This window comes from Haemorhous mexicanus, chromosome 18, assembly GCF_027477595.1.
Source record: "Haemorhous mexicanus isolate bHaeMex1 chromosome 18, bHaeMex1.pri, whole genome shotgun sequence".
NCBI classification, from domain to species: domain Eukaryota; kingdom Metazoa; phylum Chordata; class Aves; order Passeriformes; family Fringillidae; genus Haemorhous; species Haemorhous mexicanus.
Genome location: NC_082358.1, coordinates 9,761,509 through 9,788,390, shown reverse-complemented (window position 1 = coordinate 9,788,390; position 26,882 = coordinate 9,761,509). Strand labels below are relative to the sequence as shown.

Genomic DNA, 26,882 nt, shown 5'->3' with positions numbered 1-26,882 from the left:
TCCCATCCCAGATCCACCAGGATCTGGTGCTCACTCAGCTTCCACCAGAGAAGGGTCCCCCTCAGAATCAGGAGATCTTTGCCTGATGCAGGGTCTGAATCAGCCTCAGGTGCTTGCATGGCATCCACAGCCAAGCCCTGGAATGCACCCCCAGCTCTCACGGTGTCAGCACAGCCACACTTCCCCTGCCCTGGTCACTCTTGGACACTGACTTGATCCAAAGCCCCTCCCAAATCCTACCACCCACAGCCATCACCCAGAAGACAGAGATTACCCCCTCACTTCTTCCATGTGCACTTTAAGCCACCTGAAGATTGCTCTGGTGAGAAATCCCAACTCCAACCCCCCAGCCCCCACCTGGACTTTGTCATTTAACTGTTCCAACTAATTAGTGGGAGTTTTGTGCCTGGCAACCCCACTCCTGGCCTTGAGCCCATTATTTTGATTCTCCTCTGCTTGCAGTTGGTCTGTGTAGCTCGTTTTGGGTATGTAGTTGGTATTTGAAAGAGGCTACTGAAAAAGAAATATGAAAAATTAATTGTAGGAGTCTGGGCTGCCAACTGTAACCATGTGGGGTATGAGGAACAAGCTGGACCCACCCTTGGGTCAACAGCTCTAGACATGCTGTGTCCTGCATCCTAAGTGTCCCATGATAGCCAAAAAAATTGCAAAAGGATTTCCTTGTCTGGGTTTTGGACTCAGCAATTTCCTCATCCTCTCCCAGGCAGAGATGCCCAGGGCAGAGGGCAGGAGTACAGAGTGCTCCTCAGCATGACCTGTGCATTCCTGAACTGATGAGAACTGGGAAGAAAGGGAGTCTTTAATAAAATATTCTGCTCTCTCTTACCCAAATAGCACCTGAATATGTGGGTGAGACCCCCAAGGTCTGCCCCCTACCCAGCTCACAGCCTCGCCCCCAGTGCCACACAGGGATGTGCAAAGCCTCTGTGAATTTTCCCTACTGTCTAATGTCTCTGTGCATTTCTCCACTGTGTAATGTCTCTGTGCATTTCTCCACTGTGTAATGTCTCTGTGCATTTCCCCACTGTGTAATGTCTCTGTGCATTTCCCCACTGTGTAATGTCTCCATGAATTTCCCCACTGTGTAATGTCTCCGTGCATTTTTCTCACTTCAGCATGAGGAGGGGAACTGAGGATGGAGCACAGAAGGGTTTGCAGACCAAAGGGAAGGGACACCCCCTGTGCTGTCCTTCTGCAGCCCTTGTGACAAGTGTGCTCCTCACGTCACACTCCACCAGGAGGATGGTTATGCCCTGAAAAAAAATCTGATCAGACACAGCACAGAGAGCTTGTGCCTCACTGTTTCAAATGAGTTGTCCCTGAACTTCTGGTGTGCAAAAGGAGACTGTGAGCTGATTTACCTTTACTGACCTTTGCCAGATTAGATCCTGCAGTGGTACCAGTGATAGATGAGTGCAGCTGATTTCTAACATGCAAGGCTTTGGATCTTGATTTGCACCTAAATGAAAGAGTACTTTCAAATGACAAACACCCCTGAGGACTAAATACTGCCTCTGAGCTGAGCCTACCAGACATGCAGAGCACACACTCATCCCTGCAAACCTCTGTCTGCACAGGACACACATGCACAGCTCAGCCCCATGCCAGGAAAGAGATGATAAATCACAACCTTTTTCTAGTATCTTTTTTTTATTATTATTTTCCTGTTAAGTTCCTGGAGCATCCCTGCTGCTTTGAATCCCTTTTAGTACTATAAAACACCTAAAAAACAAAATAAAGAAGAAAAAGCATGTTCATAGAAGTTTCTGGTCCTTGTGCTGTGGAAAAGAATGTGGGAGGATGCAGTAAAAGTGATAAAGATAAGGAAGGCACAGAAATCTGATGGATCAAGTATTTCCTCTTCAGTCCCCGTGATCAGCTTACAAAGATGTATTAAAAACCAATCTGTCCACAGATTTGGGGTTGTGGTGGGTACACAGGGACTTCAGTTCTAGCACCACTAAGGAGCACCTCCAAAGAGCACTCAAACCAGCAGAGCTGCCTGCACAGCCCTGGTTTGGCTGCAGAGCACCAGGGAGCCAGAAACACAAACAGCATTTTGCATCCACCCGCGTGTTAAACACCACAGCGTGGCCTCTCAGCCTAATTGACAGAAACCAGCAGCTCCCCTCCACTAATGAGAGCACCAATTACACCTAATTAGCTGAGGTTCTGTTCCAGGTCCTGTTACGTTTACACTCAAAATACATCTTCCAGCAAAGAGCCTTCTTGGAGGGAAAAAAAGGAGGAGGAGCATAATTCCAATTAAGGCCCTAAACGGGAAGAAAGTTGGAGAATGCAGGTCATGCTGAGGAAAATGGCTTTGAGGAATGGCAGGTGATTCTGGGGCCATGGGATGTGCCACTTGTCACCAACAACTGGCAAAGCCTAGCTGGAGATCCAGGGTGGCCACACTGTACCTGGCATCCCATCCTGAAATACCCAACCCTGAGGTTCCTCTTGGTCTTTTTGGTGACATCAGAAGATGGCTGGGGTTTCTTCTGGGCTTCATGTTTCTTTGTCTTTTTTTTTTTTTTTTTTAGTGATTTCTCCAGATGTTTCCTGGCACCACAGTGCACTTGAGGAAGGTTTAGCCCCTTAATGAATTGTTTTGGATGGGTGTCCAAGGGACAGTTCACACAAGGGCTGGTGGGTGGTGACAGCAGTGCATGGGAAGAGGAGTGGAGTAGAACAGTAGCATTCAAGCAGCTTCAATTTGTCTCTATTTCCTGGGGCTGTGGAAGAAAGAGGCACCTTGGCAGACTCTGGGCTGTCACCATCGAGGGCAGAGCCCATCCCTGGGAGGCTGACAAGGGCAGGAAGGGTCCAGGGGCTGAGGGGCTCGTAGACAGTCAGTGCAGAGGGTTCAATACAGGCAAAAGTACAGTGGTCCTGGGACAGGGGGTGTGAGAGCAGGCACAGCACCAGGGGGTCTCGTGGTGGCTCTCTGAGCCCTGTAGGGGTGGGTTGGACTGGCTGGTGGAGAGCAGGAGTGCAGGTCACAGGGCACCTGAAATGGCACACGAAAGCAGAAAAGTTCTGTAGGAGCAGCTGGAGGCAGAGTGAGCTGTTTGTAGAGTGCCTGGCAGGTCTGGGGCAGGAAAACCTTTAAACCCACAGTAATACTTTTCAGGGACCCTGTATAGCCAGGCCTCATCAAGGATCTGAAACAATGGCAAGGAAAAGCCAATTCATACATCACACTGCACTCTGTCACATTTCTGAAGCAGAGTCCCTGTTTGAGTGGAAAATCTGTAAAGACCAAAACACCAAATCATGCTGATAAACAGCCTGGCCAGCCTCCAGGCTTTCCCTTTCTGCTTTTTCCTGTGTTTATCAGCATAGACCAGCCTTTCCTTGCCCCATCCTGTAATCTAACTTCAGAGAATGAATGCTCCTCCTAGCACTGACTGCCTGGCAGAACTGCACTTCTCAAAACTCCTCTGCTCCTGTCCCTGAAGTAATCATTTGCAACACATAAAACCCATTCACCACCTTCCCCAGATTGGCAGGTACCAGGGAGCTGTTCAGCCTCTCTGTCAAGGCTGCAGGGATCTCCATGGGAAGCAGAAGAAGGGAGCTCAGGCTGTGTTCCCCATGCCCATGAGCACCTGGACTGGAGTTCTGGCCAGGACTGTGTCACTGCTGAGAAGCAGAGGGAGCCCCCAGGATGGCAGGGGCTGACACAGGGACTTTACACAGGCACCTCACAGCTGCGCTGCCCTGGCTTGTTCTCAACAAACAGAGGACTGGTGCCTTCAGGAGTGAGGAGCACGGTGACTCAGATGGGCAGGGGGAAATCTCTGCCAGTTTGTAAGCAAATGATGGATTGCTCCATCTGCCCAGATGTCCTTGTTCCCCTGGGAAAGAACCAGTCCATCCACTCCATCACTGAGCTTTGTGATATCCCTCCCCACAAAGGTCCTTCCGAGGCTCTTGGATTTGGGGTTATGACATTAAATGTTGTTAGAATAAACCCACCCAGAGTCCCAGGAGAATAGGCCCAGGAGACCTCACCCAAACCACCTGGTCCATCCTATACTTATGTCTTTCCCCATCTTTGCCAAACCAGTTCTCAAAGGACCTCCAGGAATGGATACGCCACCACGTCCCCAGACAGCCCATTCCAGTGAGTCACTAATCATTGCCAGCAGAAACAAGTGTCTAACCTGCTGCATTTAAGTCATTACCTCATGTCCTATTCATCACCTCATTGCTCCATCCTCCCTGCATGGGAACACTGCTGAGGTGTCCCCCCACACTGACCCTGTGGGGCCCCAGCCCAGAACAAACACCCTGATCTTACACAAGGAGGCAACATGGTCATCTCTTTCTCCATTTGTCCCCAATCCTCTTGCCCTGTCCACGTGTGCTGGTGTTCCTGTGGTGCCACCTCAGCTGGCTCTCTAGTGCATTCACCTGGGGGGGAGAAAGCAGCAGCTCTGAGAGGAGTCTGCACCACTGCACAGGTAATCTTTAACCTGTCCCAAATGCAGGGAGTCTGCACCACTGCACAGGTAATTTTTAACCTGCCCCAAATACAGAAAGAACAAGAATAAGAATAAGAATAAGAATAAGAATAAGAATAAGAATAAGAATAAAGAATAATATGCTGGCTCAACTTTTCTTTGCTGAGGTTCATGACTCCATGAAAGTTTTACCTGTTTCCGTAGGGAAGTGACTGTCTTCTCCAGTTCAGCCACAAGGGACTCAAGATTCTCTCTGGAGGAAGAGCTTGGTGAGGGTGCCTCATCTCTGGGGTCAGGGCTAAAAAGTGAAAGGGGTTATGCGAGCTGCAGCTTCCTAGGTGAGGGAATCATTTTGCCTTCTCCAACACCAGCCTCCAAGTGAGCATCAAAGGGAAGGGCCCAACTGCCAAAGAGCCCCTCAGCCCAGGTATTTACACATCAGAGCTGGGCTCACACTCAAGTGTGGAGGGCTGACTGAGCTCAGCACCTCTCTACTGATCCACGCCAACCCCAGATCTCTGCAAAGCACCAGATTCAGAGGCCTGAATGGACTGAGATATTGAAACTTCTGTTTCATAAACTGGAGGTAGAAGGGGTGATACTGCACCTGGGCAAGGCAGGCTTGTGCTTTGCAGGGTTTTCCTCTGGGTAGCTGAAGCCAGGAGATCTCTTGCTTCGGAACCGCTGCGAAAGAGCCCTGAATTGCCCTCGTGTCCTGCAGTCTTGGGAAGGAAGGGAAAGTCTGCAGTGAGCACTGGTGTTTGAAGCAGGACTGTGTGAGCTGCAGCAGCACAAGGCAGCAGTGCCCTCCTGAACCATCCACCCTGGACACATCTCTTGGGCCAGAGGGAAGGAGGCAACCAAGGTGTGGAAAGGGGTGTGCATCACTCGTGGATTACCATGTCTCAAATGGACATCTGAACCAGAATGCAGCCCAAGGGGACCATGGCAGGATCTGAGGTTTAATGGCAGAGATTTAGGCTCCCAAATGAATCTGTGAAGTGACATGTGGTGGGAATTATGTCCTGTTTCAGTCTCTTCCTCAGCCAGAGACCAAAGCCCTCAGTGAGGTGGACTTTCAGAGAGATTAAATGAAGCTAACAGAGTTAACAGGCTTCCTAGAGAGGTGGCCAATGTCCAAAACCTCTAGGGGTTTAGAAGAAGCATTTGGATATAATAATAATTAAGACATAATTAATAATACACTTTAATTTTTGATCAGCCCTGAATTGGTCAGGACATTGGACAGGATGATTGCTGTAGGTCGTTTACAGCTGAAATATTCTATTCTATTCTATTCTATTCTATTCTATTCTATTCTATTCTATTCACCTATTCTATTTTCAGCTCTCTTTGCACCCATTTGCTGACACAGGGGTCTCATGGTACAGCCAGAAATCAGCTACAATTCCATAAAAGCTGCTGTGGCATGTGACAAATGCCACCCAGAGTGATGCCCACACCAGTCAGTGCCAGAGCATCCCCCTCCTTACCCTCACAACAGTCCTGCCACAGGCGGAGGTCCACGGCAGGGATCTCCTCACAGCTGACCATGCCCTGCAGGTATGATGCCACCTGGAACACGTCTCTCTGCAGCTGCTGGATGTGGTCACTGTTGTCACAGATGACACGAGCCAGGGACGCCTGTCTGATCTGAGTCAGCTGTGCTGGTGTGAACACTCCGGGGTTCTCATACCAAAATCTGCAGTGGGGTGCAATCACAGCATGACTCAGGAGTGGGAGAGGAGGGAGTGAGTGAGTGAGTGAGTGAGTGAGTGAGGCTGGGAGAGGAAGATGAGCTCCCTCATCTGTGTGGCAGCACCCACAACCCTCAAAATGAGTGTCTGCTCTGGTGTCAGGTGGCTGCAAACACAGATGGCTTTTTCTGGACCGACAAACCCTGTGCTCCTGCCCTAAGTGCATCACCAGGCAAAGGGGTCTCGTTCACACAAGCAGTACAGAGGAATTAGAAAGAAGCTCCTGTGGACATTTTCTAGGATTTTCATGAGATATTGGGAACATCCTCAAGGATTCCCAGTGTTCTGCAGTGAAATGAGAACCATTAAATCAAGAAAGGACACCTTGACAGTAACTGTGACAAGTGTTCTTGCAAATACACTGGACAGAGAACACTGTTCCTCATATCATAAGACAATAAATAAGAAAAAATTGCAGATTCAGCTTCTTCCTGTAAGGCAAAAAACCTCCCAAAGAGAATACCAAAGGATTTGGGATGATTCCAATGGCAATACCTGTCTCCATCCCTCAGCCTTCTGAACTGAGTCGTTAACAGGCACATCAGTGTTGGTCCCACTCTGGTCCCAGGCACAAGATCCTCCACCATAAGTGCTGGAAACAGGTCAATATTTTTGGTAGTTCCATATAAACTGCAGGTAACAGATATTAAAAAAAAAAAAAGTTAAGAGGCTCTCAAAGAGTGGTGATAATATAAATCTGATACCAACATAGAAATTTGTATGTCAGGAACTCATCTGGACAATATTTTTAATGGTTTTATCGAAAAGACAATAGGATAAAGACCTGCCTTGGAAGAGGCAGACAGGGCAGATAGGACACAGTTTAATCTGACTGGAAAATAGCTCCAAGGCTCAATCTGCTCCCAAACTACACCACAGCAGGGCCTGACAACATTCCACCCAAAACCAGACTGATCACTTGGAGAAACTTCATTTGTCTAATCTCATTGTTAAACCACAGTTATTACCCTATCTTAACATTTGTGGGGGGCAATATCTGGGAAGGTTAATCCATGGGTGTACTGGAAGAAGCAGGAACTTTTCACTGACTGATCTCCAGTAATTTTGATCCTTCCACATCCAGGCTACAGTACCTCCTGAGCTTTTCTCTGATCTCCAAGTTCTTTATCTCATTTCGTAGGTCCTCAAACTCCTGCGCAGAGGAGAGGTTGCAGAAGACTCTGAAGTCGTTGTAGGGTGGGATGCCGTGGTCTCGCCCTCTCTGGATGTTGATAGCAGCCAAGTCCAGTGACACCGAGTGTGCCATGGAGAAGAGTTTCTCTGTCAGCTCCATGTTGAGGAGTTCAGAGGGCACCCGCATTTTCCCAGGAACCCCAAACAGTCCACGGAGGAGGGGGTCGATCCCCCCTTCCTGCATGATCCTGAAAGGGGAGAAGAAGGCCTTGTGCAGGGGGATGTGGCCTTGTGGGATGGGCTGGAAGGTCTCGTTCAGCCGGTACAGGATGGGGTTGATCAAGGTGTGCCCAAAGCGGAAAGCAGCCGTGGCAAAGGCGTTGAGAATCCCCGCGTTGACGTTGGGGTTGTAGCCTTTGTACTCACCCAGCATCTTCATCCCAGCCTCCCCGAGGATCTTGGGCAGCCACTGGGCATAGGTGATGTGCTGCATCTGGGCGCCCACGATTTTCCTTGCCTCGTGGTACAGGAGGTCCCCGTCCCAGTGCGGGTTGAGGGCGGCCAGCTCGGCGGCAACGCGGTTGTGCTCCCTGAACCACAGCGTGTGCATGGCTGTGAGCCCCAGCTGCTCGTTGGCACGGTGGTCTCCCGCCAGGAAGCACGGCACGGGGCTCTCATTCTCGTCCCTCATGCACTCCGTGGGTGGCCCCACGGCAAAGGGAAGGAGGTGCTTCCCCGAGCTGGGCACAACTTGCCCTCGCTTCAGCAGCCCTTTCTGGCCGCTCAGATCCCGCAGCTCCCGCGATTCCTGCTCCGTGCTGCCGTAAACGTTGGAGGCGTCGATGTAGGATGTCAGGTGGTTGATCTGCTCCCTGGCATAGACAGAGTTCATCAGCAGAGAGGTCATGCCGCTGCCACACACGGGGCTCGAGCGCACAAAGAACATGCAGCGCCCGTTCCGCACGCGGGGGTCGTTGGCAGGGACAGTGATGGAGAAGCAGGGAGGGTCGTTAGTGCACACCTCGCTGCAAGGGGCTCCGTCTGAGAAACGGGACATGCTGATGGCTGCCACCGTCTGGTCCATGTCGTGGTCCAGGAACTGGCCCCACTGCATGAGCATGTGCGTGAACTGGTCATCGGGGGTGATGGTCTCGGTCCCGATCATGGCGGTGGAGACAAGGCGAGGTAGAGGAAGGGGCAGATCCCTGGCGTCTTCTGCCAAGGAAAACCCTCGTGGCAGGTTAAATCCATTCTGGTAGGCAGGTTTGAGGAGCCTCTGGAAGGCTGTGAGGGATGCACCCCACATGGGGTGCTGGAGGTTGTTACAAGAGCCGTCGTGGGTCCTGTACTTCTTGTGGAAGCAGATGTCGGAGCAGTTGGGCGTGCGGCGGTGCGCGGAGCAGCCCGACAGGTTGGCGATCATGGTCAGGTAGTGAGGGGACACCAGGTCATTGTAGCGATAGCCTGCAGAGGGAAGGGCAGAGCACCAGGTCAGGCATCACCTGCGGCCTCCTGATTCCCACTGTCCCATGGAACAGCTCTGTGTGAAAACCCCTGTCAGGATAGGCATGGGACAGCCGGGTCCTGAGCGTGGTGTTGCTGTGGAATTTGTGGGAAGCAAAGGAAGCACAGGATCACATCTGACCCACAAAGCAAAAAAGAAAGGGAAAAGAGTTTAACTGCACAGAGCTGGAAACCAGAAATATTGTGACTGGCAGAGCAAACTGTGGGGGTGGTCTTGGTCCCTATTCTAGGTTTATTTTATGGCTCCCTGGGTTATTGCTGCCACCATGAGCTCTGTCACCCACCCAAGCTCTACGTGACGAGCAGCAGGAAGCCGTGGGTGACTGCCAGGGCACTGCTGGGCCGTGTGAAAGCGCTGAATGATGCTGCATTGTGTGGATGCTGACAGGGCAATGAGGAGGAGAGGCTGGCAGTCCAACCAGCCCAGACCAGACCTGCTGCCTGGAGAGACATTCCTTGCACCCTGGAATACATCCAGGCAGGAAAAAATATTTACAGGCCCCAAACACACAGGCCTGCTACATGATGAATCACACGTACAGGTAGAAGCACACAGTGTACAGGAATGTTTGTTGTATATCACAGAAGTGCCAGGTAGGAATTTTTGGGGTCCAGCTGCTGCATGATTGGACTTCATTAGGTAATTTTGGTGTTACACTGCTTTTTTTGCTGTCTTACCTCGATAGAAGGAACCTGAGTTGCTGGGACTTTCCTGAATTTGTAGCTAAGAGGTCAAAGTAATAGAGACAGAAAAGGGATATCCCACCTCCTCTGTAACAGGAGCCAAATACCTTGGAGTTCACAGCACTGCTCTCATTGCCATTTGGAGGGCAGGAAAAATCTCAGATCATCTCTTGAGGGTCTGAACTTCAGACCCACAAGGATACTCCTTTATCAGTTAGATGGCTAATATTTTTTTAAGGAATAGAGCTTTTATAGCCATCCAAGAAACCTTTACCAAAACAGGGAATTAAAACATTTTCCTGGGTATCAAATTGGTTAAGTGAACATAAAACCAGCCCTTCAGCTGTTAAAAAAACATGAGATATAGAAAGAATTGCCACCCAGACAACACATTTCTTGATATACCCAATATTTATCTGGATTTTTGATATACCACTGCACAGTTTAAATTCCCTGGATGTCTATGCATCATTGTTTTCATTTCATCCTGCACACAATATTAAGAAGGGAAATGCAATCTCTCCTACCTGTGACATTCATGTCCACAATCAGCCCTTGCTGCACGTGCTCCTGAATCAGCTGCAGGGTCCTTTCAAAGATCTCCCCTGCCCTGGCTGTCTCGATGGTGTAGGGGTCCCTCGGGTAGCGGAACAGAGCCAGGAGGTCATTGGGAGTCTTGGGGCGCCTGTTTCCAGAAATTAAAAGTGATGCAGGAACATTAAAATGAATCAACTCTGCCCAGGGCAGTGAGACCCTACAAGCAGCAAGAGTCAGGCTCTAAGCTGGTCTCGTGTTTGGCCCCCAAATTAGTGCATGAGACCAACGTGGCTTGCCTGCACATTTCAGATGATTAAAGAAAGGATATTTTTCCCCAGGAAAATGCACATATTTAATTCCCTCAGTTTCTCTGGGTGCTTTCTGTGATAGCAATTTATTTTTTCACTTTTCAACAGCTGAAACCCAGAGGGTTTCTGGCTTAATACAAGCTATCCATCCTTCCAATAAAAACATATATTGGGGTAGAAAAGGATTGAATCATATTCACTTGAGAATTTATTTTTTATTGAGGAAATGGTTGGAATTTTTATATTATTATTTCTGTACACCCTCCACAAAGTCAGTTGCATTCATAAAATGACTACTTTGATTATTTTCCTTTTTATTCACTATCTCCACAACCAACTCCAGCTGCCAAAACGCAGATAGAAGTGACATAAGAGATGCTGCTCGTGTATCTCACTTTTCCAGAATCCCAAATCTGTTGGGAAGCTCTATCACATCCTACATGGTGCAGCTTCAAACTCCAGCTCTCGAACAATCCCACAGCTTTCCTTTGCGGGCAGCCAGTGCTAAAATGAGCTTTGAGAATGCTTCATTTCTTGTGGGTTTTTATCACTTTTCTGCCTCAGGCCCCAGCTCCAGGCCCTTGCCACACTTACTTGCTGAAGAGCTCGGTTCGTGTGGAGTTGATGGCGTGGTCCACGCTGCTGATGGCCTCGCGCAGCGACGTGGCCACAAACGTGTCCCCGCTGCGACCCACGTCCGTGGCTGCCCAAAGCACAAAGAAACCACAAAACACCCTCAATTTGCTTCCATATTCATGGGCCCTCCCAGCTCATGAAAATCTGTGCAGCAGCTCCAGCTCCAGTGACCTCGCTGCAGAACAAACAGCATTTCTGTTTGTAATATAAACACCATAAATTCATTTTATTTATTCTGATGAATGTGAACTGCCTGAAAGAGAGGGTGAATTTTTTCAGGAGATGTCTGTGGGCACGCATTCAGAGTTTTCTCCTGTACAGCTTTGCAAAAAAAATGTCTGTTTTGGTTAGTGGGTAAACTGCAAAAAGACAACGTAAAAATCACAGTGAGATAATCCAAAAGAATATATTTGCTTCCCACAAAGGTACTTCTCAAATTAATAAAATTAATATAAGTATATTGCTCATATATTAATTTTCTGTTTGAGGAAGACTTTACTTATTAATTATTGGCAGTATTTAATAGATTTTTTTATAATAATAATAGTTCAAACTTAGTGTTAACACATTTGCTACATCATTTTAGATAAAAATACCAAAGTTGTTGTTGGAATACCTTCAGAAGTAAAGACATCACTTCTTTAAAATTACTACAGGATGCATTTTAAAGCCAGGGCCTTTGTCAGAGCTGAACAAACCAGTTCCCAGTTAGCTACTGGTTATGCTACAGCCAGCTGGTGAATGAGGTACCAATCAAGAATAAACCACAGAAATTATCTCAGGAATTATTTCAAACAACAAAGACACTTCTGACCATTTTCAGCTCCTTGCTTATAGCCCCTGAATGGAAAATGTTACTAAATTCATCTAATAAGTCACTTACTAGCCACTGTGGCTATTGGTGAAACAGCTCTTTACTTATATTTAAAACTTTTTTGCTAGCCTTTGATTTCTTTTTTCCTTTGCCAGTTTTCTTACCCTCTAAGAGGAACAATTTCCACTCCTGACCACTGGTTTGACCAGCAGAGGAGAGCTACTCCTCCTTGTTCATTACAGCTTCCCTAACTCACAGAGCAGGAGACTGAAAACCAGACCTAGTTCCCGTTCCCAAGAGTGGTGCACAGTCTAAGGTTGGACTTGATGATCCTGAAGGCCTTTTCCAGCCTTACTGATTCTGTGAATCTTTGATTCTATGGCTGAGCAGACTTTTACACCCCTGCCTTTGCAATGACAGCGTTGTTCTGTTCCTCCCTTCCCTGCCATGCAAGGTTTTGGTCAGATGATGATTTGTGAGCACATTGGCACATTTTAATAAGTTTCTCCCTCCCAGCAGAGGCAATAACTACATGGACACTGACAGCTGGGCTTGCAGGAGGAGGTTTAAGACAACACCTTTGGCTTTGCAGGGAGCAACTGCAGCTCAGCTGAGCAAACAGCGAGGGGCAGCTGGGAGGTGCGTGGGCTTTCCCAGCCAGGTGACTCCGATCCAAAAGGACCTGTCTGCAAAGAAACTGAAGAAATAATTTCTTACATAATTATCTGCTCAAAGTGTAGCTGTGAACAGAACCCAGCAGGTCCTTACAGGGGAGCCAGAGAAGGCTCGGGGGAGATACAGTACCGGTGATGGTGAGCTGCATGGCACTCGAGGTGAAGCCAAAGGGGTTCCTTGCTATGCACTCGTATCTGCCCTGGTCAGCCACACCCAGGTCCTGAATGGAGAGGGTCCCATCCTGGCTGATGTGGAACTTGCCACTCTCTGTGATCTGGATGCCCTCCTGTTGCACCATCAAAACACAGAAGCTGTGTCAGAGCACAGGAAGCTTCCCACCAGCCCAGCCTTCAGCCTGCTCAGCAAACCCAGGGATGGATGTGATGAACAAATGTGGCCACCAGATGTTAGCATTGCTCTTCCAGAGAAACCAGAGAGAAGTCCAAGGACACCTGTTCCTGATGGGACCCACGGTGAGAAGGTCCCTGAACAGCTCCTTCCCCAGGTTGTCCCCAGAGGACACCCCACACAGACACCCCACGCAGACACCCCACACAGACACCCCACACAGACACCCCACACAGACAGGCTGGCTGGAACTATTCCCAGGCCCTGACGCCCCCACAGAAGTTTCATGGCACAGAATTAAGTTGAAATATTTTCAGTTTTAGAACAACCTGAAACTGATGGATTTTTGCTGGCCTTGACCTGCAAATCCCAGCTTTTGCTGGCTCTGACAGCATCACTCAAACCCAACCTCTCAGCCTGGCTGGTGGCAGATGTGACTTTAGGTTTGACTTTTTTTATTATCCTGCTTCTTAACATCTTTCTGCTGCCCTGCCACAACCTAAAGCTTGCTCTCTGCCCTCTCAGGCCCTTTCCTTCTGCTTCCACTGCTGGTTGAGCCCACAGAAAGCTGCAAAGAAAGAAAGGTGGTTCAGCCCCCACCAGACTTTTGTGTGGTAAGTGTAGCTCAAGAATTTTCTGTGCCTGACTGTGCTCAAAGGCAGGGCAGGTAACAAGTAAGGTCCCAAGTGTTGTACCACAGAATAGCAGGAAAAAGGTCAGAAGAACTTAATCTAATGAACTTTTTGAAAGAGCAGCCAGGCTGCTGTGTGATTTTGAGGGATCATGGCTTTGCCCCATGATCCCTCAGCTGGAGCCAACAAGCATCATCCAATACCATCAGCAGGAATCCTGGATATAAGGACAAACTACTCAGAAAAAAAAAAAAAAAAAAAACAATCTCCAGGATTGGGTTTCTTTTAGGGGGGCTTTTATGGTTTTTTTTTTTTTTTTTCCAGGGATGGTCAATCAAGTATTTCTATCATCCTGGAATGACACTGGCTTCAAGTAACTCTTTTGGAAGGAAGAACAGGACAATACTTGCTGCAAGGCTTTGAGCCTGAGAAACTGCAAAGCTCTCTTAAAAACCCCAGCTCAGTGGAAATGTTGGTCCTTATTCATGTGTACTGCAAAACTAATGAAACTGGGAGAGGTGTTGAAGGGGAGAGTGTTCAATTCTCCCGCAGAGGAGCTGTCCCTCTCCCCAGTGATGTGAAATCACCACGTACCTTGACCCAGGTGATGGTGGGCCTTGGGTCTCCCTGGGCAGCGCAGGAAATGGAAACGTCCTGGCCTGTCTCTGCCACCAGGTCTTGGGGGGGATGAAGGAACACTGGGATCACTGTGCAACACAGGGGAAAAAAGCCACTGGGGTGAAAAATGCACCAAGGAAAACAGAGAAATCTGTGTGTAAAGAAACATCTCAGCATGGGGAAAGCAGAGAGGCTGCTCTTGCAAGGGCTCTGCAGAGGGGCAGCAGCAGCTCACCCTGGGCTCTCTGTCTTATTACCAAGCTCTCTGTTCATTAATTTATGTAACTTATGTTCATTATTTTCTGCTCCTCTGCATCTCTACCCGGGGCAACCACACAGAAATGTGCTGCACCATTTAAAATCCCTAATTCAAAGCTTTTTTAGAAAAGATGCTCCTGCTGACACAGTTTCAAATTCTCAGCATCCAGGTTTCCAACCATTTACCACAGAACTAGCGCCCCGGCTCTGCCGGCCGGGCTCACCTCGGGGGGTGACGGAGAGCTGCACGGGGACGCTGGCGCCGCCGATGGCGCTGACGGCGTGGCACTCGTACTGCCCGTGGTCGTGCAGGGCCACCCGCCCCACGCGCAGCGTGCCCGTGGCCAGCACGCTGTGCCGCCGGTCGCTCGGCAGGGGCCCACCTGGGGGATCAAGCAGCTCGTTAGTTCCCTCATCCCATCCAGGCCAGGATGATTTTTTTGCTTTGGTGTGTTGTTTGTGTCTATCCTGGCTCTGGAGGCTGTTGTTGGATTGTTATAAAGTTTCCTGACGCTGGCGCTTTTCCTGTCAGACGAACAAATTCCCGAGGGCCGGTTCTGATCTTGCTTCTTGTGGGAATCAAGGACAAGACACCTTCCCAAGACACTTCCTCGTGTATTAGACATGAACAACTAGCAAGGAAGGAGATTTCAGAAGGGGTTGAACCAAGAGGGGGAATGACTTCATTACCTGTTCATTACCATTCATTACCTGTGTTTCTAACTGGGGATTCTTGTCAATTATGAGAATTTGCTGAACTTATAAAACTGTACTTGCCCTATGTCACATGTGCTTTGACACGTGTGCATTTTCAGAACATTTTCAGCATGCAATTTGCCCTATTTGCACCTGGACACCCCCAGGTAAAGACCTGCTTTTATATTACTTCCTATATTAATATTGTCACAAAAGTGTTTTGTGTAGTTTCTAAATTTTGAAGGCATAACCATCACTGGAGGAGTTTGTGTGATAGCCACACATTTCATTTCCTTCCCAGCATCAATTGCCCTGAAGTACCACCTTTACACACTGAGTTGTCTTGTCTGATCAGCTGGGAAGAGCTGGAACCCTTTTTCTTTCCTCCTAAGTATTTTCTTTGTGCAACCTGCAGATTTTTTTGACCCTTGATGGATAGCAAATCACTCTTCAATTATCCAAACTTTCTGTTTCATCAAATAAATGGGAACATTTGGCATTGTCTTTCTAAATTTCCTGGTCTGACTTTTTGGTTTGGAAACAGTTGTTTCAATATTTTCTCTATTTCAGGAAAAAAGCTGAAAGCTAAAACAATTTAACAAACCCAAATAAAATTATCAAAATTTGTCAGGCTAGCAACTTTTTTTTTATGTACTCCATTTTCCTCCATTTATTCATCCTCGATTTATTCATACCAAATACCAAAACCCCCTATGCTCTCGAAAGTGGCTTTGAGATGAGCAATGCTCATCTCAATGCTCCCCTCCTCTTGTCTTGCTTTCAGTATGTGAAAGCACTGTAAACTTTTATTGGTTTTTTATTTATGGAGTGCTGAGTGCAAACCTGGTTACAAAGCAGTTATGAGCCTCACTTCTTGTCACTTGTTCTCCTTTCCATGTGCATAAGATATATTCTCTGGGAAGTGGAGGAAAACAGGTTAAAGGAGATGGAGAACATGCTGGCAGAGCAGAATTTCAGCTGGCCCTTCTTAACTCGGCGTCAGGGCCATTGCTGTGGAAGCTGGAACACAATACCCACAAAATCTCCACAGCCCTAAACCATTAATTATGGCTTGTGAAGCATAAGGAAAAGTTGGAGGACCTCTGGGCCAAGCATTATTGGCTTCTGTCCCAGAAAGTGTTGGATGAGATCACTTCAGTGGAGCCAGCACTAACAATTATTTGAGACTTTAAAAGTTCACCACCACCTGTTGTCCCAAAATCTTTTTTCCTAAGCTATGAGAAAACTCTGAGGTGTGCCAGTGAAAGGCACCCTTCTGCAATGTGCTCCACAAGGGCAGCAAATCAAGGACAATGACACAGAGCTGGCCCATGGTGGTACTGCAAAACAAGTGGGGGAATCATCCCCAGAGTGTTAAAAAAAAAGTGTAGATTTGGCATTTAGGAACACGGGTTAGTGGTGAACATGGCAGTGCTGGGTTTAGGCTGGAATTCATGATCTTAGAGGTCTTTTCCCAATCAAACAATTCTCTGATTGACATCCATTGATTTGGAGTGTCCAGGGCTTGCCTTTTCAGAGGAGGTGGGAAGGCACTGCTTTCCATGGGTTTCATGCTGATGAAAACCATCACACTCCTTCCTTGTGACAGAGACCCAAGATGCTCCTTCCTCAGTGCTTAACACCACCCTTGGTGATCTACAACACACCTCCTCATGGGACTGGGTCTGTGCTGGTCACAATTTGTCCTGGGCCACCACCTTGGCCCAGCAGCTCAGGTGCTCCCACCCACACCCCGTGGATGATGGCATGGGAGACAGAAGCCACAAATGAAGTAAGGCAGTACCTGCCCTAGTCCAGGTAATCACTGGGGGAGGGTGACCCTCAGCAGAGCAGGGGAAATCCACACTTTGTCCCTCAGTTACTGTCTGATCCGTGGGAATGATGAGAAACCTGGGAGAATCTGGAAGGGAAAGCAATGGCTGAGCAGCAGGAAACACTCGGGCAGCAAATCCAGGGAGTTCATGGGAGCAGAACCAGCCACAAGACCCAAATACACCCCACTGACCAAGCACTGTGTCCCAGAAATGTCCCAGAACCCTCCCAGGATCAGCCTGGGAGCCCTGACCTTGCACTATGATCCTTGCTGTGGCCTGGATGGATCCCTCAGAGTTGCTGGCATTGCAGTTGTACTGCCCCTGCTCTGAGAAGGTGACGTTCTGGATGAAGAGTCCTCCAGAGCTGGTGATGGTGAAACGGGAATCCTGTGGCAGAGGAGAGCCCGTGCCAAGGGTCCAGCTGATGCGAGGGTGGGGGTGCCCAGAGACCCCACACTCCAGGGTGACACTTTCCCCAACCAGTACTTCAGTGTTCTGTGGCTGGATCACAAAAGTGGGCTTGGCTGGAAGGAAAGGAGAGCTTTAGGAGCCAGCTCTGCTGCCTGCTCACTGATGGGCAGAAGCTGTTTGGACTCCTCTGCAACCCAGCAACCCACCCTGGTTCTTCCCTGACATCCAAACCCTCGCTGTGAGCAATGCCCTCAGCATCTTCCTACCACCTCCTCACAGCCACTGCCCAGCGCTGGAGCATCCCCACACCCATGTCCCTTCACCCTGGGGAAGAATTCAGAATTCATCCCAGACTTCAAACTCCCTCCCAAATTACCTTCAACCCCTAAGTACCCCTTTTCCCACTCCAGTGGGAACCCCTGAAGCTCAGGCCTTGCTTGCCTGCCTCCACTCTCCCCCCCAGCACACCAAGAACACCTTGGCACATACAAAGCTGGGACTGACTCTGATTTAGCTCCATTCCCACCCCCAACTTGCAAAGGGGTGCAAAGCCAATTACATGGGGTGCCAAAATAGCGCAGCACGACCTCCTGTGTCTTGACCTCCCCAGCAATGTTCTTGGCCATGCACTGGTAGACGCCTTTATCCGACTCCTTGGTGTTCTGGATCATCAAGGTACCATCTTGCAAGAGGTTCAGGCGGTTGTCATCTTTCATGTCAATCTTATTACTGAAAAAACAGCCACAAACAGGAAAAATCTGAAAGGAATAAGGACTGGTGGTCCCCCCCGGGGGAATGTGGGGGCTTTAGCGTTGCAGTAAGTTGGTGTTTCCTGGAGCTATTCTGAGACTTCATGAAATTTGCAGCAAGAGTTCTGACTCACAGCACTGAAGTGCAGCTCCAGCTCTGATTTGCTCCCTGGGTGAGCTGCTTTTTCTCTCCCCACTGATTACAGAGGACATTTACAGCCCATCAGGAGAGCACTCTGTTCCCGTGTCACAGCATCGCTGCCATTGTCAGGGCCTCCTGGCCCAGAAAGCCTGTTCCTCTTACTCACTAAGTGCAAATTTAACAATGAATTCATAATGTTCTTGTGTGCAGCCATTGCTATTCAAACTCCAGACTCAAAGGCCTGAGAGGAGCAAAAAGCTCTGAGAAGTCACCATGGGACCCCAACACAGCTTGGACTCCAACCCAGCCCTAGAGCTGTGAAACATCTTCCTTTTCTCTGCAGTGACCTGTGACTCCTGGATCCCAGCCCGTGGCAGAAGGTCCCAGTGCTGCATCCCATTTGTCCCAGCACGAAGGAATCTTGGATGGCTGCAGATGATGGAAAGGGAAGAAGGGACCTCTCTCCCCCTAGGACAAAGGCTGAACCCACTATGCAATCTAATCTGCTTGCTGGGCACTAATTTAACTCCCCTGGTGTCTCCTCTCTCCAGCCATATCTCGTTTGCTGAGCATTTATTATCGTTATCCTTCTTACAATGCTGTCTTTGGGAGCCTGCCAGCATTTCCCTAACAAAACCTTCCTTCCAAAGGGACTTAACTCAGCCATAAACTTTTGCTCTGGGCTGAAACTCTGCCTGGAGGGGGGTTTGCTGAAGAAGCACACATTGATCATTTTTATTAATAACCAAGCCCTGCTCAGGCTTCACCAGACAAGAAGCTCATAAAGCAGCAAGGCAGCTTCACTTCCACAGTGGGCACAGAATATTTTATGGTGCAGCATTTCCCAGAACACTCTGGCATCTAGTACATAACCTACACAAGAATTTGCAAATTCTGTCCTTCAGTGGAGCACAGCAATTTTTCCCCTTGGAAAGAAACCTTATACCTACCATGATCAGCCTTTAGTGAGAAGTGTCTCAGCAGTTAACAAATGGCAAGCATGGTGGCTGAGAGCAACATGAAACTCTAATTTTATTTTTTTCCTGATCAAAAGACAACTGCTTTCAGCCTGCAGAGTATGTTTATAGGAAAGTTATAAGCTCTTGGAATTCATTACAAACACAGATGAAATATTTCAAATTCAGATGAAAACACCACTTGGATTACATGGTCACCAGAGAATGCTGTTAAAAGGAAGGTAAATATAACCCATGAAATAACCAATTCTTTATTCTTCTTTTTTTTTTTTTTTTAACGTTGTGTGAAACAACTTTTGTAATTACAGGCAGGCACTGAAGAGCTCGGTGCTTGAAAACCTTTGCCACCCCAGGGCTCCTTGCCTGTGACTTACTTGTTGTGCAGCCAAATGATGGCAGGCTTTGGGTTGCCTTCTGCCCTGCAGGTGAAATAAACTGTGTTTCCCAGGAGCACATCGACGTCCTGGGGCTCTGAGGTTATTCGAGGCCTCTCTGCAAAACACCATTTGAACACAACCCAGTCCAAAGCAGCACAAAACCCCCTGCAGCCCAGCTGGGGTATGGTGGGGCACACAACACCCATCCTGCAATGCCCCAAGGAACAGGCACAGCCCCAGGCACAGCAGCATCCGCTCAGAGCCACCCCAAAACTCACTGACACCTGCAAATATCCTGAAGGAATAGCATCATTCACCTGAAAAGGCCCTGGGGGATTGCTGCTGTTCCTCTTCCCAGTAGCTGGGCAGTGGATCAGTTCCCACAGACCTGACTGTACAGGGGTTCATTAAAGAGCTGGTCCCTGTCTCCCCCCAAAGAAGCAAAGAAGTCAGTAGCATCCTCACTTGGGTTGTTTCTCTGCCCTTGGCAGCCTGCAGCTTTCTGCTCCACCTGAACACAGAGCCAGCTCCCTGCAAACCACACCACTTCCTTCCCAACAGGATTTCATTCATTATGGCCCTAATTCATCATCCTGTCCCTATCCAGCCAAGCCTTTCACTGTGTTCTTCACTTTGAATGTACTCAAGCACCAAGCAAGTTAAACATTGAAAGGATGTGCTAAAACAGGGAGGAATTTATAGACAAGCTTGGAGTGCTTGATCTTGATTCAAAAAGATTACCCATTTCACAATCTCCATGCTCACCAGTGATCCAGTAAAACCAGCTGGATTATTCCTAAAATTAAGAACCTGTCACCTCTTCCAATGGAAGGTCAGAGTCTTCACTCCTCAGACCACAAATTAATGGCTCATAAAAAATCCCCAAAGGCAAACCCAGCACAGCCCAAACCCAGCACAGCCCCTCAGTACAAAACACTGACCCAGGGCAGATTTGCCCCTGTGGCTCACAGCTGCTCAAAGCCATGGGTTAATGGTACCAGCAGCTTTCAGACTGACTCAAATATCAGCCACCTGCACGGGTAGAGCTCTGTGCTGAACTCTCTATCATTTGTCTTCCCAGCTGGCACACCACCAGGGTGAAAGCCAAATGCCAGCAAAATCTTCCCACCAGGTGCTCTGGTAATTTGACAAGACACCCCACTGTGTTTCCATGCCTGAACCAGAACAAATTTGCACGAACAGCTGTACTGTGGCACTGGGAGTGTGTTGGGGACAGCTTGCTGTGTGGCACAGCCACTCCATGTGTCCCCAGCTGCTTTCCCTAGGCCCTTCCTATCCCCCCTCCCTTGAGGTAACAGACCTGTTTGTGCCAACTCAACTCTTTGCATGGCTGTGCCCTAAATTAATCTGTGAAATGGTCATTTTTTTTTTTTTAAATAATGAAATCATAGGAGAAAAGCTGAATTCAAAAAGAGAAAAGCTCTCCAAAATCCAGCTGAGCTCACACATTTGGCTCACAGGAGGGCCATGCACAGCTGGACTGGCATATGCAGGGGGGATGCTAACAGCCAGCCCACGTGGGTGGGAATTTCCCAAACTGACTCTACCAGCAGCAAAGCACCATGAAACTGCAGCCAATGTTTGTGCCAACCTCCATTTAAAAATCAGAGATCTCTCTTACCTCCACTTAAAAGTCGGAGATTTGTCTTTTTCTATATGAAATAACTAATTTTAAGATCTTTTCAGAACAAAACCCAATTTAAAACTCTAAGTTTAAAGAATAACAGCCTAAAAAAATCCATCAGTTACACCACAGTCAAACACAGCATTCAGCTCCATATCTACAATGCTCTCCCTCAGGTTTCCAGTTGTGTTTCCTGCCACTGCAGCTCTCCCAGTGTTCCCCTTCTGTTCAGCCTCATGTGGGATATTTCCTCTGGTTCCTGGTTTAGCCACTGGTGCAGCAGATCCTTTACTGATGGTAAAGGATCTGCTGTACCTCTGTGCAAAAAGCCAAGACAACACCCACCAGCCAAAACAGAGCTGCCTCCAACACCCCTGGGGATATCAGCTTCCTCCTGCAGCCCCACTGGGATTTTCCCATTTCAGCAGTGAAGGAGGGAGAAACCAGGATGCCAGCAGAGGGAAGAGGGAGGAAAAGGGCTGGAGGGATCAATCCCCAGCCCACAGCCCAGCTGCAGGGGCTGAGGGGGCCGATGGAGGGGCTGGCTCACCACAGTTGAACTCCTGGGCGGTCAGGGTGGCGATGGAGCGGCCGTGCAGGTCCCGCGGAGCCTCGCAGGTGGCGGCGCTCTGGATGCTGCCCTGCTCTGAGTGCTGCTTCAGCAGCTCTGCCAGCCACAGCAGGTCACAGTCACACACCAGGGAGTTGGAGTCCAGCCGCCTGCAACAGCCAGCAAAAGGCAGCTAGCTGAGTGCCCAGGCTCCAGCTGCTGGGCTGCCTCCTTCTGCAGGGAGCACAGCCCTCCAGAGGGAAGGGTCACCTGGGTGCTTTGCCCTGCATTTGATTATATCCCAGGTGAAAATCTGAGATATTTCATTGCCACGATGGTTAGCTAGGATGCCTGACCAATTAGAAAGATTTAATTGAAAAACGACCATAAACTGTTCCAGTTTCAAATAGAAATGATTCAGTGAAACTGGATTATGCAGTTTTGGGCTACTTGAGACACTGAAATGTTGGTTTTTACCCTGGGATGGAGATTTCCACCTTTACTGAATTCTGTAAGAACTGCCTCTGTTACAGCTTTTCGCTTTTGGCTCCAAAAAAACCTTCCCCTTTATTTATTTGTGGATGGGATCAGACCCTTCCTGTAACCAGCTGTGAGGGGTTGCAGTATTTCTGCACAACTGGAAGAACTTTTATTACTGCAGCACAAGCCTGAACCAGAGCAAATGGAGCTCCAGTGACCTCTCAGTGCCCCCAGCCTCTTCCCTGCACTGACCTCATTCCTACAAGCAGTGCTATCCATGAGGATAAATGAGGACTGCAGGGGGATTAGTTTGTGCCTCCTTTCCCACTGACAGTTTTACAGTCGATGGGCCTGGGCCATTGTCATGGTTTTCAAAACCAGCACTGCCATCCAAAAAACAAAAAAACAAAAACCTAAACAGACAAACAAACAAACAAACAAGCAAAAAAGGAAGAAAAATCTAACACTTTCAGGGTCACATATTTGAGAATGTGAGATTTCACACAGGGCCATGATGGAGTACTTTATAGACAACCCATCTTTTTCTCTGGCACCTACAGACAGCATTTCACAAGATATTCCTTCTTAAAGAGAAATGAAGCATTTTACCTGCTTGCAGAAATCACCGAGGGCAGCAGCGAGAAATACATTACTTTATTGTACTTGAAAATCATGGCAGAACACCAAAATTCTTTACCTTTTGCATTTTTTTTCCTCCCAAACACATCATAGAACTTATTTCCAGAGATCATAAAACCAAAGCAGGAAAGAAGTAAGCTGAAGAGACAGACAGGTTATGTGGGAATGGCACCTTGGGGAATTCCTGCATGGAAAGGGAATCATGCCCCCTGGCACTCCTCTGACTAATTTCAATCTAGAAAACAAGCCCTTTCTTTTATGACTATGATTTTTCTAACCACGTTAGATACTGATCTACAGACATGTTCAAGGTCATATCCGTGACCTGGACTTTCTACATTTTTCAAGGATGTTTTATGGGTTCAAACCCTTGTGAAGACTTTCCAGGAACGTTCATTCCTGAGGCATTATTAAGCTGTAAGCTGATTATAATTAGACACTAGCATAAAGAAACTTCTAACTGCTTAAATAAGCTTTCAGGTCCAATCAAAACTGTTTTATAAACTTAGCAGTGGCCTTAGAAGTGCAACAACTAAAAGCTTTGCCAACTAGGCACATTCTTCCTCAGGCCCTGCCCATCTGATTGAAGATAAACAAGTCCTCTTTGCAGGCAATATTTTTTACTTACAGCCGTTTGAGGGATTCCAGTTGAGAGAATGTCCCTGGATGAATCCTGGAAATCTTGTTGTTGTGCAAGAAGCTGCAGTGGGAGAAGCCATGCCAAAACATTATTCAGTATTTGCACTGTGAGGATGATAACACCCCAGGTCACAACTCAGTTTAAATGCAAAGGGCACTCATCAAAATGGAGCTCAGTGTTTAAATTCCATGCTTGCTTCCCTGAGCTGGAGGGATTTCATCCCTTGGTGGGTGTGAGGTAACATGCCAAAGGCGAGAGCAGGTGTGGGCTGGAAACGGTGACTCAGGATGGGATGGAACAGGTTTGAACTGGACCCTTCCAGTTTCTCTGCACAGGGAGGAGAAAGGGCACAAAATCCCTTCAGACTGGACCCACCCTCTGTTTTTTGGGTCTGGGTCAGCTCCAGTTTAGAAGGGATCTTTTCTTCCCCCTGTGCAGATGACGTGACAATTCCACAAGGGCTGCCATTGGTGTTAGACAACTCCTGCCTTAGACTCCATGTAGTTATTAACCCAAATCCATGAGCAAATCTAATTCAGACAACAGCCACCTAAACTGGGCTCATCTCTGAGCAAAACTGAGGCAAATTCTCACTTCCAGAGTCTTAACACACACACAAAACTCTCCAGCTCTTCGGGAGAAACCCTGATTGTGCTAAAATGCACAATATTAGTGGGGACCAAGAGGGGATCATTAACTCCCCATTCCCATAATGGTGGGGGAATTTACTTGTGTTGGTTACATCTAAAACTCATAAGAGACCATTGATAAAAGAGATGAAGCAATTTTAGAAGGTGGTGGAACAGGAGAGAACACAAAAGCAGCACAGCTCGAGTGCACACACGTGTGCACCAGAGTCCAGCCTGGTTGCCCAGCCCGGAGGCTGAAAAATCTTCCTTTAAAATTTAAATCCAGAATTTTTGTTGGATCTAGTACAGTGACTGAGATCAGCCATGTACTGATCCAGGTCTGAATTTTCCTAAGGGTGTGGGATCCCACAGTTTTATTTCTTTGGCATGTATGGATATAAGGCACATTTCCACTGAGCCCTGAAAAGTCTGCTGGTTTCTCCATGGAGTGGGAACCACACATGGACTGTTGTGCTGGGGGCTCCATTACTGCTAGAAGCAATCCTGGGGAGCAGGAGACTCCATTTCCTTACTGCTTTCAAGAAGATGTGTTTTTTTCTTGTTAGACTTTATTCTGACTTTATCCCTTTTCCACCCCCCTTTTTTAGCTCACTCTGCCCAACAGTGACTAACGTTGCTGACCTTATGCTCAGAGTAAAATTTCACTTGGCTTGACCAGCTGTAGGACTTTTTGCAGATTTATTCCCATTTAGATGGAAACCTGAACATAAAATGGGAAATTCCCTTCACATCCTCAGTCACCCTCCCCCTCGGCAATTATGTAAAATCTCTTCCTTTAAAGAAGTTTCTTTTTGCATTTTGGGTATCACAGTCCATGCTAGCAAAACTGCTACACTAAATAAAGGGGTTTTCCCCCTTCTCCTCACCCTCTTAGTCCTAAGAAATATCCTATTTTTACTCACAGCCTTTCAAGTTTAGGCAGGTCACTAAAAGTCTCCAGCTCCAGACTTTCCAGGTTGTTGAAGTGCAGGTACCTGTGACAGAAATCACACACAGATTGAATTTAAGAGACAGAAGATCTTTCCAGATCAACCCACCAGTGCCCCCCTGGTGTCACCACTCATCTCAAGGCAGCTGTGAAGAAGCCAGAATCCATGTTAGTGTCCCCAGTTTCCACAGGCAAACACAGTAGCCAACTTGGCTTTTCTGCTAAAACAGACTAATATTTTTAGTTCCACTAAAATCCAAAGTGTGACCTGCCACTCCAGAGGCCAAGGGGACCTCCAGCCTGCCCCAGGTCACCTCTTGCCATCAAGAAAAGAAATGTGGTGCCTGCAGAGCAGCTCACCACAATACCTGAGCCTCCCTGTTGCCATGAGCTATGACATTCACCAGCACAGCTGACACAGTCCTGATCTTTAGATGGATTTTTTACAGTCCCCAAATTGCCTAAACGATTCCACTTTATTTTACACAGGCATAAATTTCACAGCAGACTCAGATTAATCACAGATCTACAAATACTCATTCTGCTATTGTAGCTGACTGCACTGAGAAATAATTGCCTAAGCCTCCACATGGCTGCTTGATTTGTAATGGAAGGATTCATGATAAATGGTCCAGTATCAGAGAGGGTGACTCAGATTCTGCACTGGAGGGTCACAGTGGGGAAGACAGGGACATGCTCCAATCACTCTCAGATGCCTGCTGAGATTGCTTTGGACCTTGAGGAAAGCATCTGATCCTGTCCATCACTTGGGTTATTCTTTTTCTTGAAAAGCTGGCTTGTGGGGACAGGAAAACGGGGTAGGATTTGAGCAAAGCTATTTCTTCTGGAGTTAAGCCTGCCTGGGATTGAAAACAGATGGGACTTTCAGCGGGTTGTTTGTTGGTTTTGAGGGTTTGTTGGTTTTGGTTTTTTTCTTTTATTCATTACATCAAGTCTGGAACACTCACTGCTGAAATATCCCTGTGGGCAGCATCAGCTCTCTAAGCTCAGCTTAGAGCCAGTTCCAGCTTCCTAAATTTTCTCCCAGGCATCCTTGCTGAGTTGGCTGATGAAAAACCACATTGTACACAGGCTTGGTGGCACACCTATTGTTGGGATTGCCTGAAACTTCCAGTTATGCTCTGTCCTCTTGTGTTGTCAACCTGGAGAACAAGCTGGATCCTATTCCTTTTACAGCAAAGTCCTTGGTCACATTCCAGCCCTATAAATGCTGCAGCTGGGAATAATTCAGGAATTAGACCAGTTTCACCTTTGGTCCCTGCTCTCCAATGATACAATTCCTATATTTAAATTATTTAGGAAGAATAAATCCATAGGAAGGAATTGTTCCCTGTGAGGGTGGAGGGGTCCTGGCCCAGGGTGCCCAGAAAAGCTGTGGCTGCTCCATCCCTGGAAGTGTCCAAGGGGTTGGATGGGGCTGGGAGCAACCTGGGATGGGGGAAGGTGTCCCTGCCCATGGCAGGGCTTTGGAATGAAATGAGCTCTGAGATCCCTTCCAAGCCAAACCATTCAACGTATCTGTGATTCAAATATCCAAACTCACACTCTCTCTACCAGTCCCAAGGAAGAAAAATGCAGTCCCGGTTTAGGAAGGCACTTCAGAAGAGTCAGACCTCAGTCTGCCCATCTCACCTCGAGAGTGGTGCACTAAGAGTCAAAACCCAAGCATTCTTTGAATAAACAGCAGAGTTTTGCCCCACACAGAAGGGGAGCAAATGGGGACTATT

At 48.0% G+C, this 26,882-nt stretch overlaps 1 protein-coding gene across 1 annotated transcript in view; it reads right to left on the bottom strand.

Moving 5' to 3' along the window:
* Positions 1 to 1,652: 1,652 nt before the first annotated feature.
* The window catches only part of LOC132335861 (peroxidasin homolog), a 42,397-nt gene continuing 17,167 nt past the window's right edge, over positions 1,653 to 26,882 (bottom strand). The window contains exons 5-23 of the mRNA XM_059862791.1: positions 25,109 to 25,180; positions 23,545 to 23,616; positions 21,798 to 21,967; positions 19,600 to 19,717; positions 17,917 to 18,086; positions 17,198 to 17,470; positions 16,916 to 17,032; positions 14,640 to 14,798; positions 14,134 to 14,246; positions 12,689 to 12,845; positions 11,029 to 11,137; positions 10,117 to 10,274; positions 7,342 to 8,845; positions 6,743 to 6,877; positions 5,984 to 6,192; positions 5,098 to 5,212; positions 4,683 to 4,788; positions 4,328 to 4,440; positions 1,653 to 3,031 (exon numbers count right to left, since the gene is read on the bottom strand). Of these exons, the coding sequence (XP_059718774.1) occupies positions 4,345 to 4,440; positions 4,683 to 4,788; positions 5,098 to 5,212; positions 5,984 to 6,192; positions 6,743 to 6,877; positions 7,342 to 8,845; positions 10,117 to 10,274; positions 11,029 to 11,137; positions 12,689 to 12,845; positions 14,134 to 14,246; positions 14,640 to 14,798; positions 16,916 to 17,032; positions 17,198 to 17,470; positions 17,917 to 18,086; positions 19,600 to 19,717; positions 21,798 to 21,967; positions 23,545 to 23,616; positions 25,109 to 25,180 (3,853 nt within the window). The 3' untranslated portion in view covers positions 1,653 to 3,031; positions 4,328 to 4,344. The remainder of the gene's footprint in view (positions 3,032 to 4,327; positions 4,441 to 4,682; positions 4,789 to 5,097; positions 5,213 to 5,983; positions 6,193 to 6,742; positions 6,878 to 7,341; positions 8,846 to 10,116; positions 10,275 to 11,028; positions 11,138 to 12,688; positions 12,846 to 14,133; positions 14,247 to 14,639; positions 14,799 to 16,915; positions 17,033 to 17,197; positions 17,471 to 17,916; positions 18,087 to 19,599; positions 19,718 to 21,797; positions 21,968 to 23,544; positions 23,617 to 25,108; positions 25,181 to 26,882) is intronic.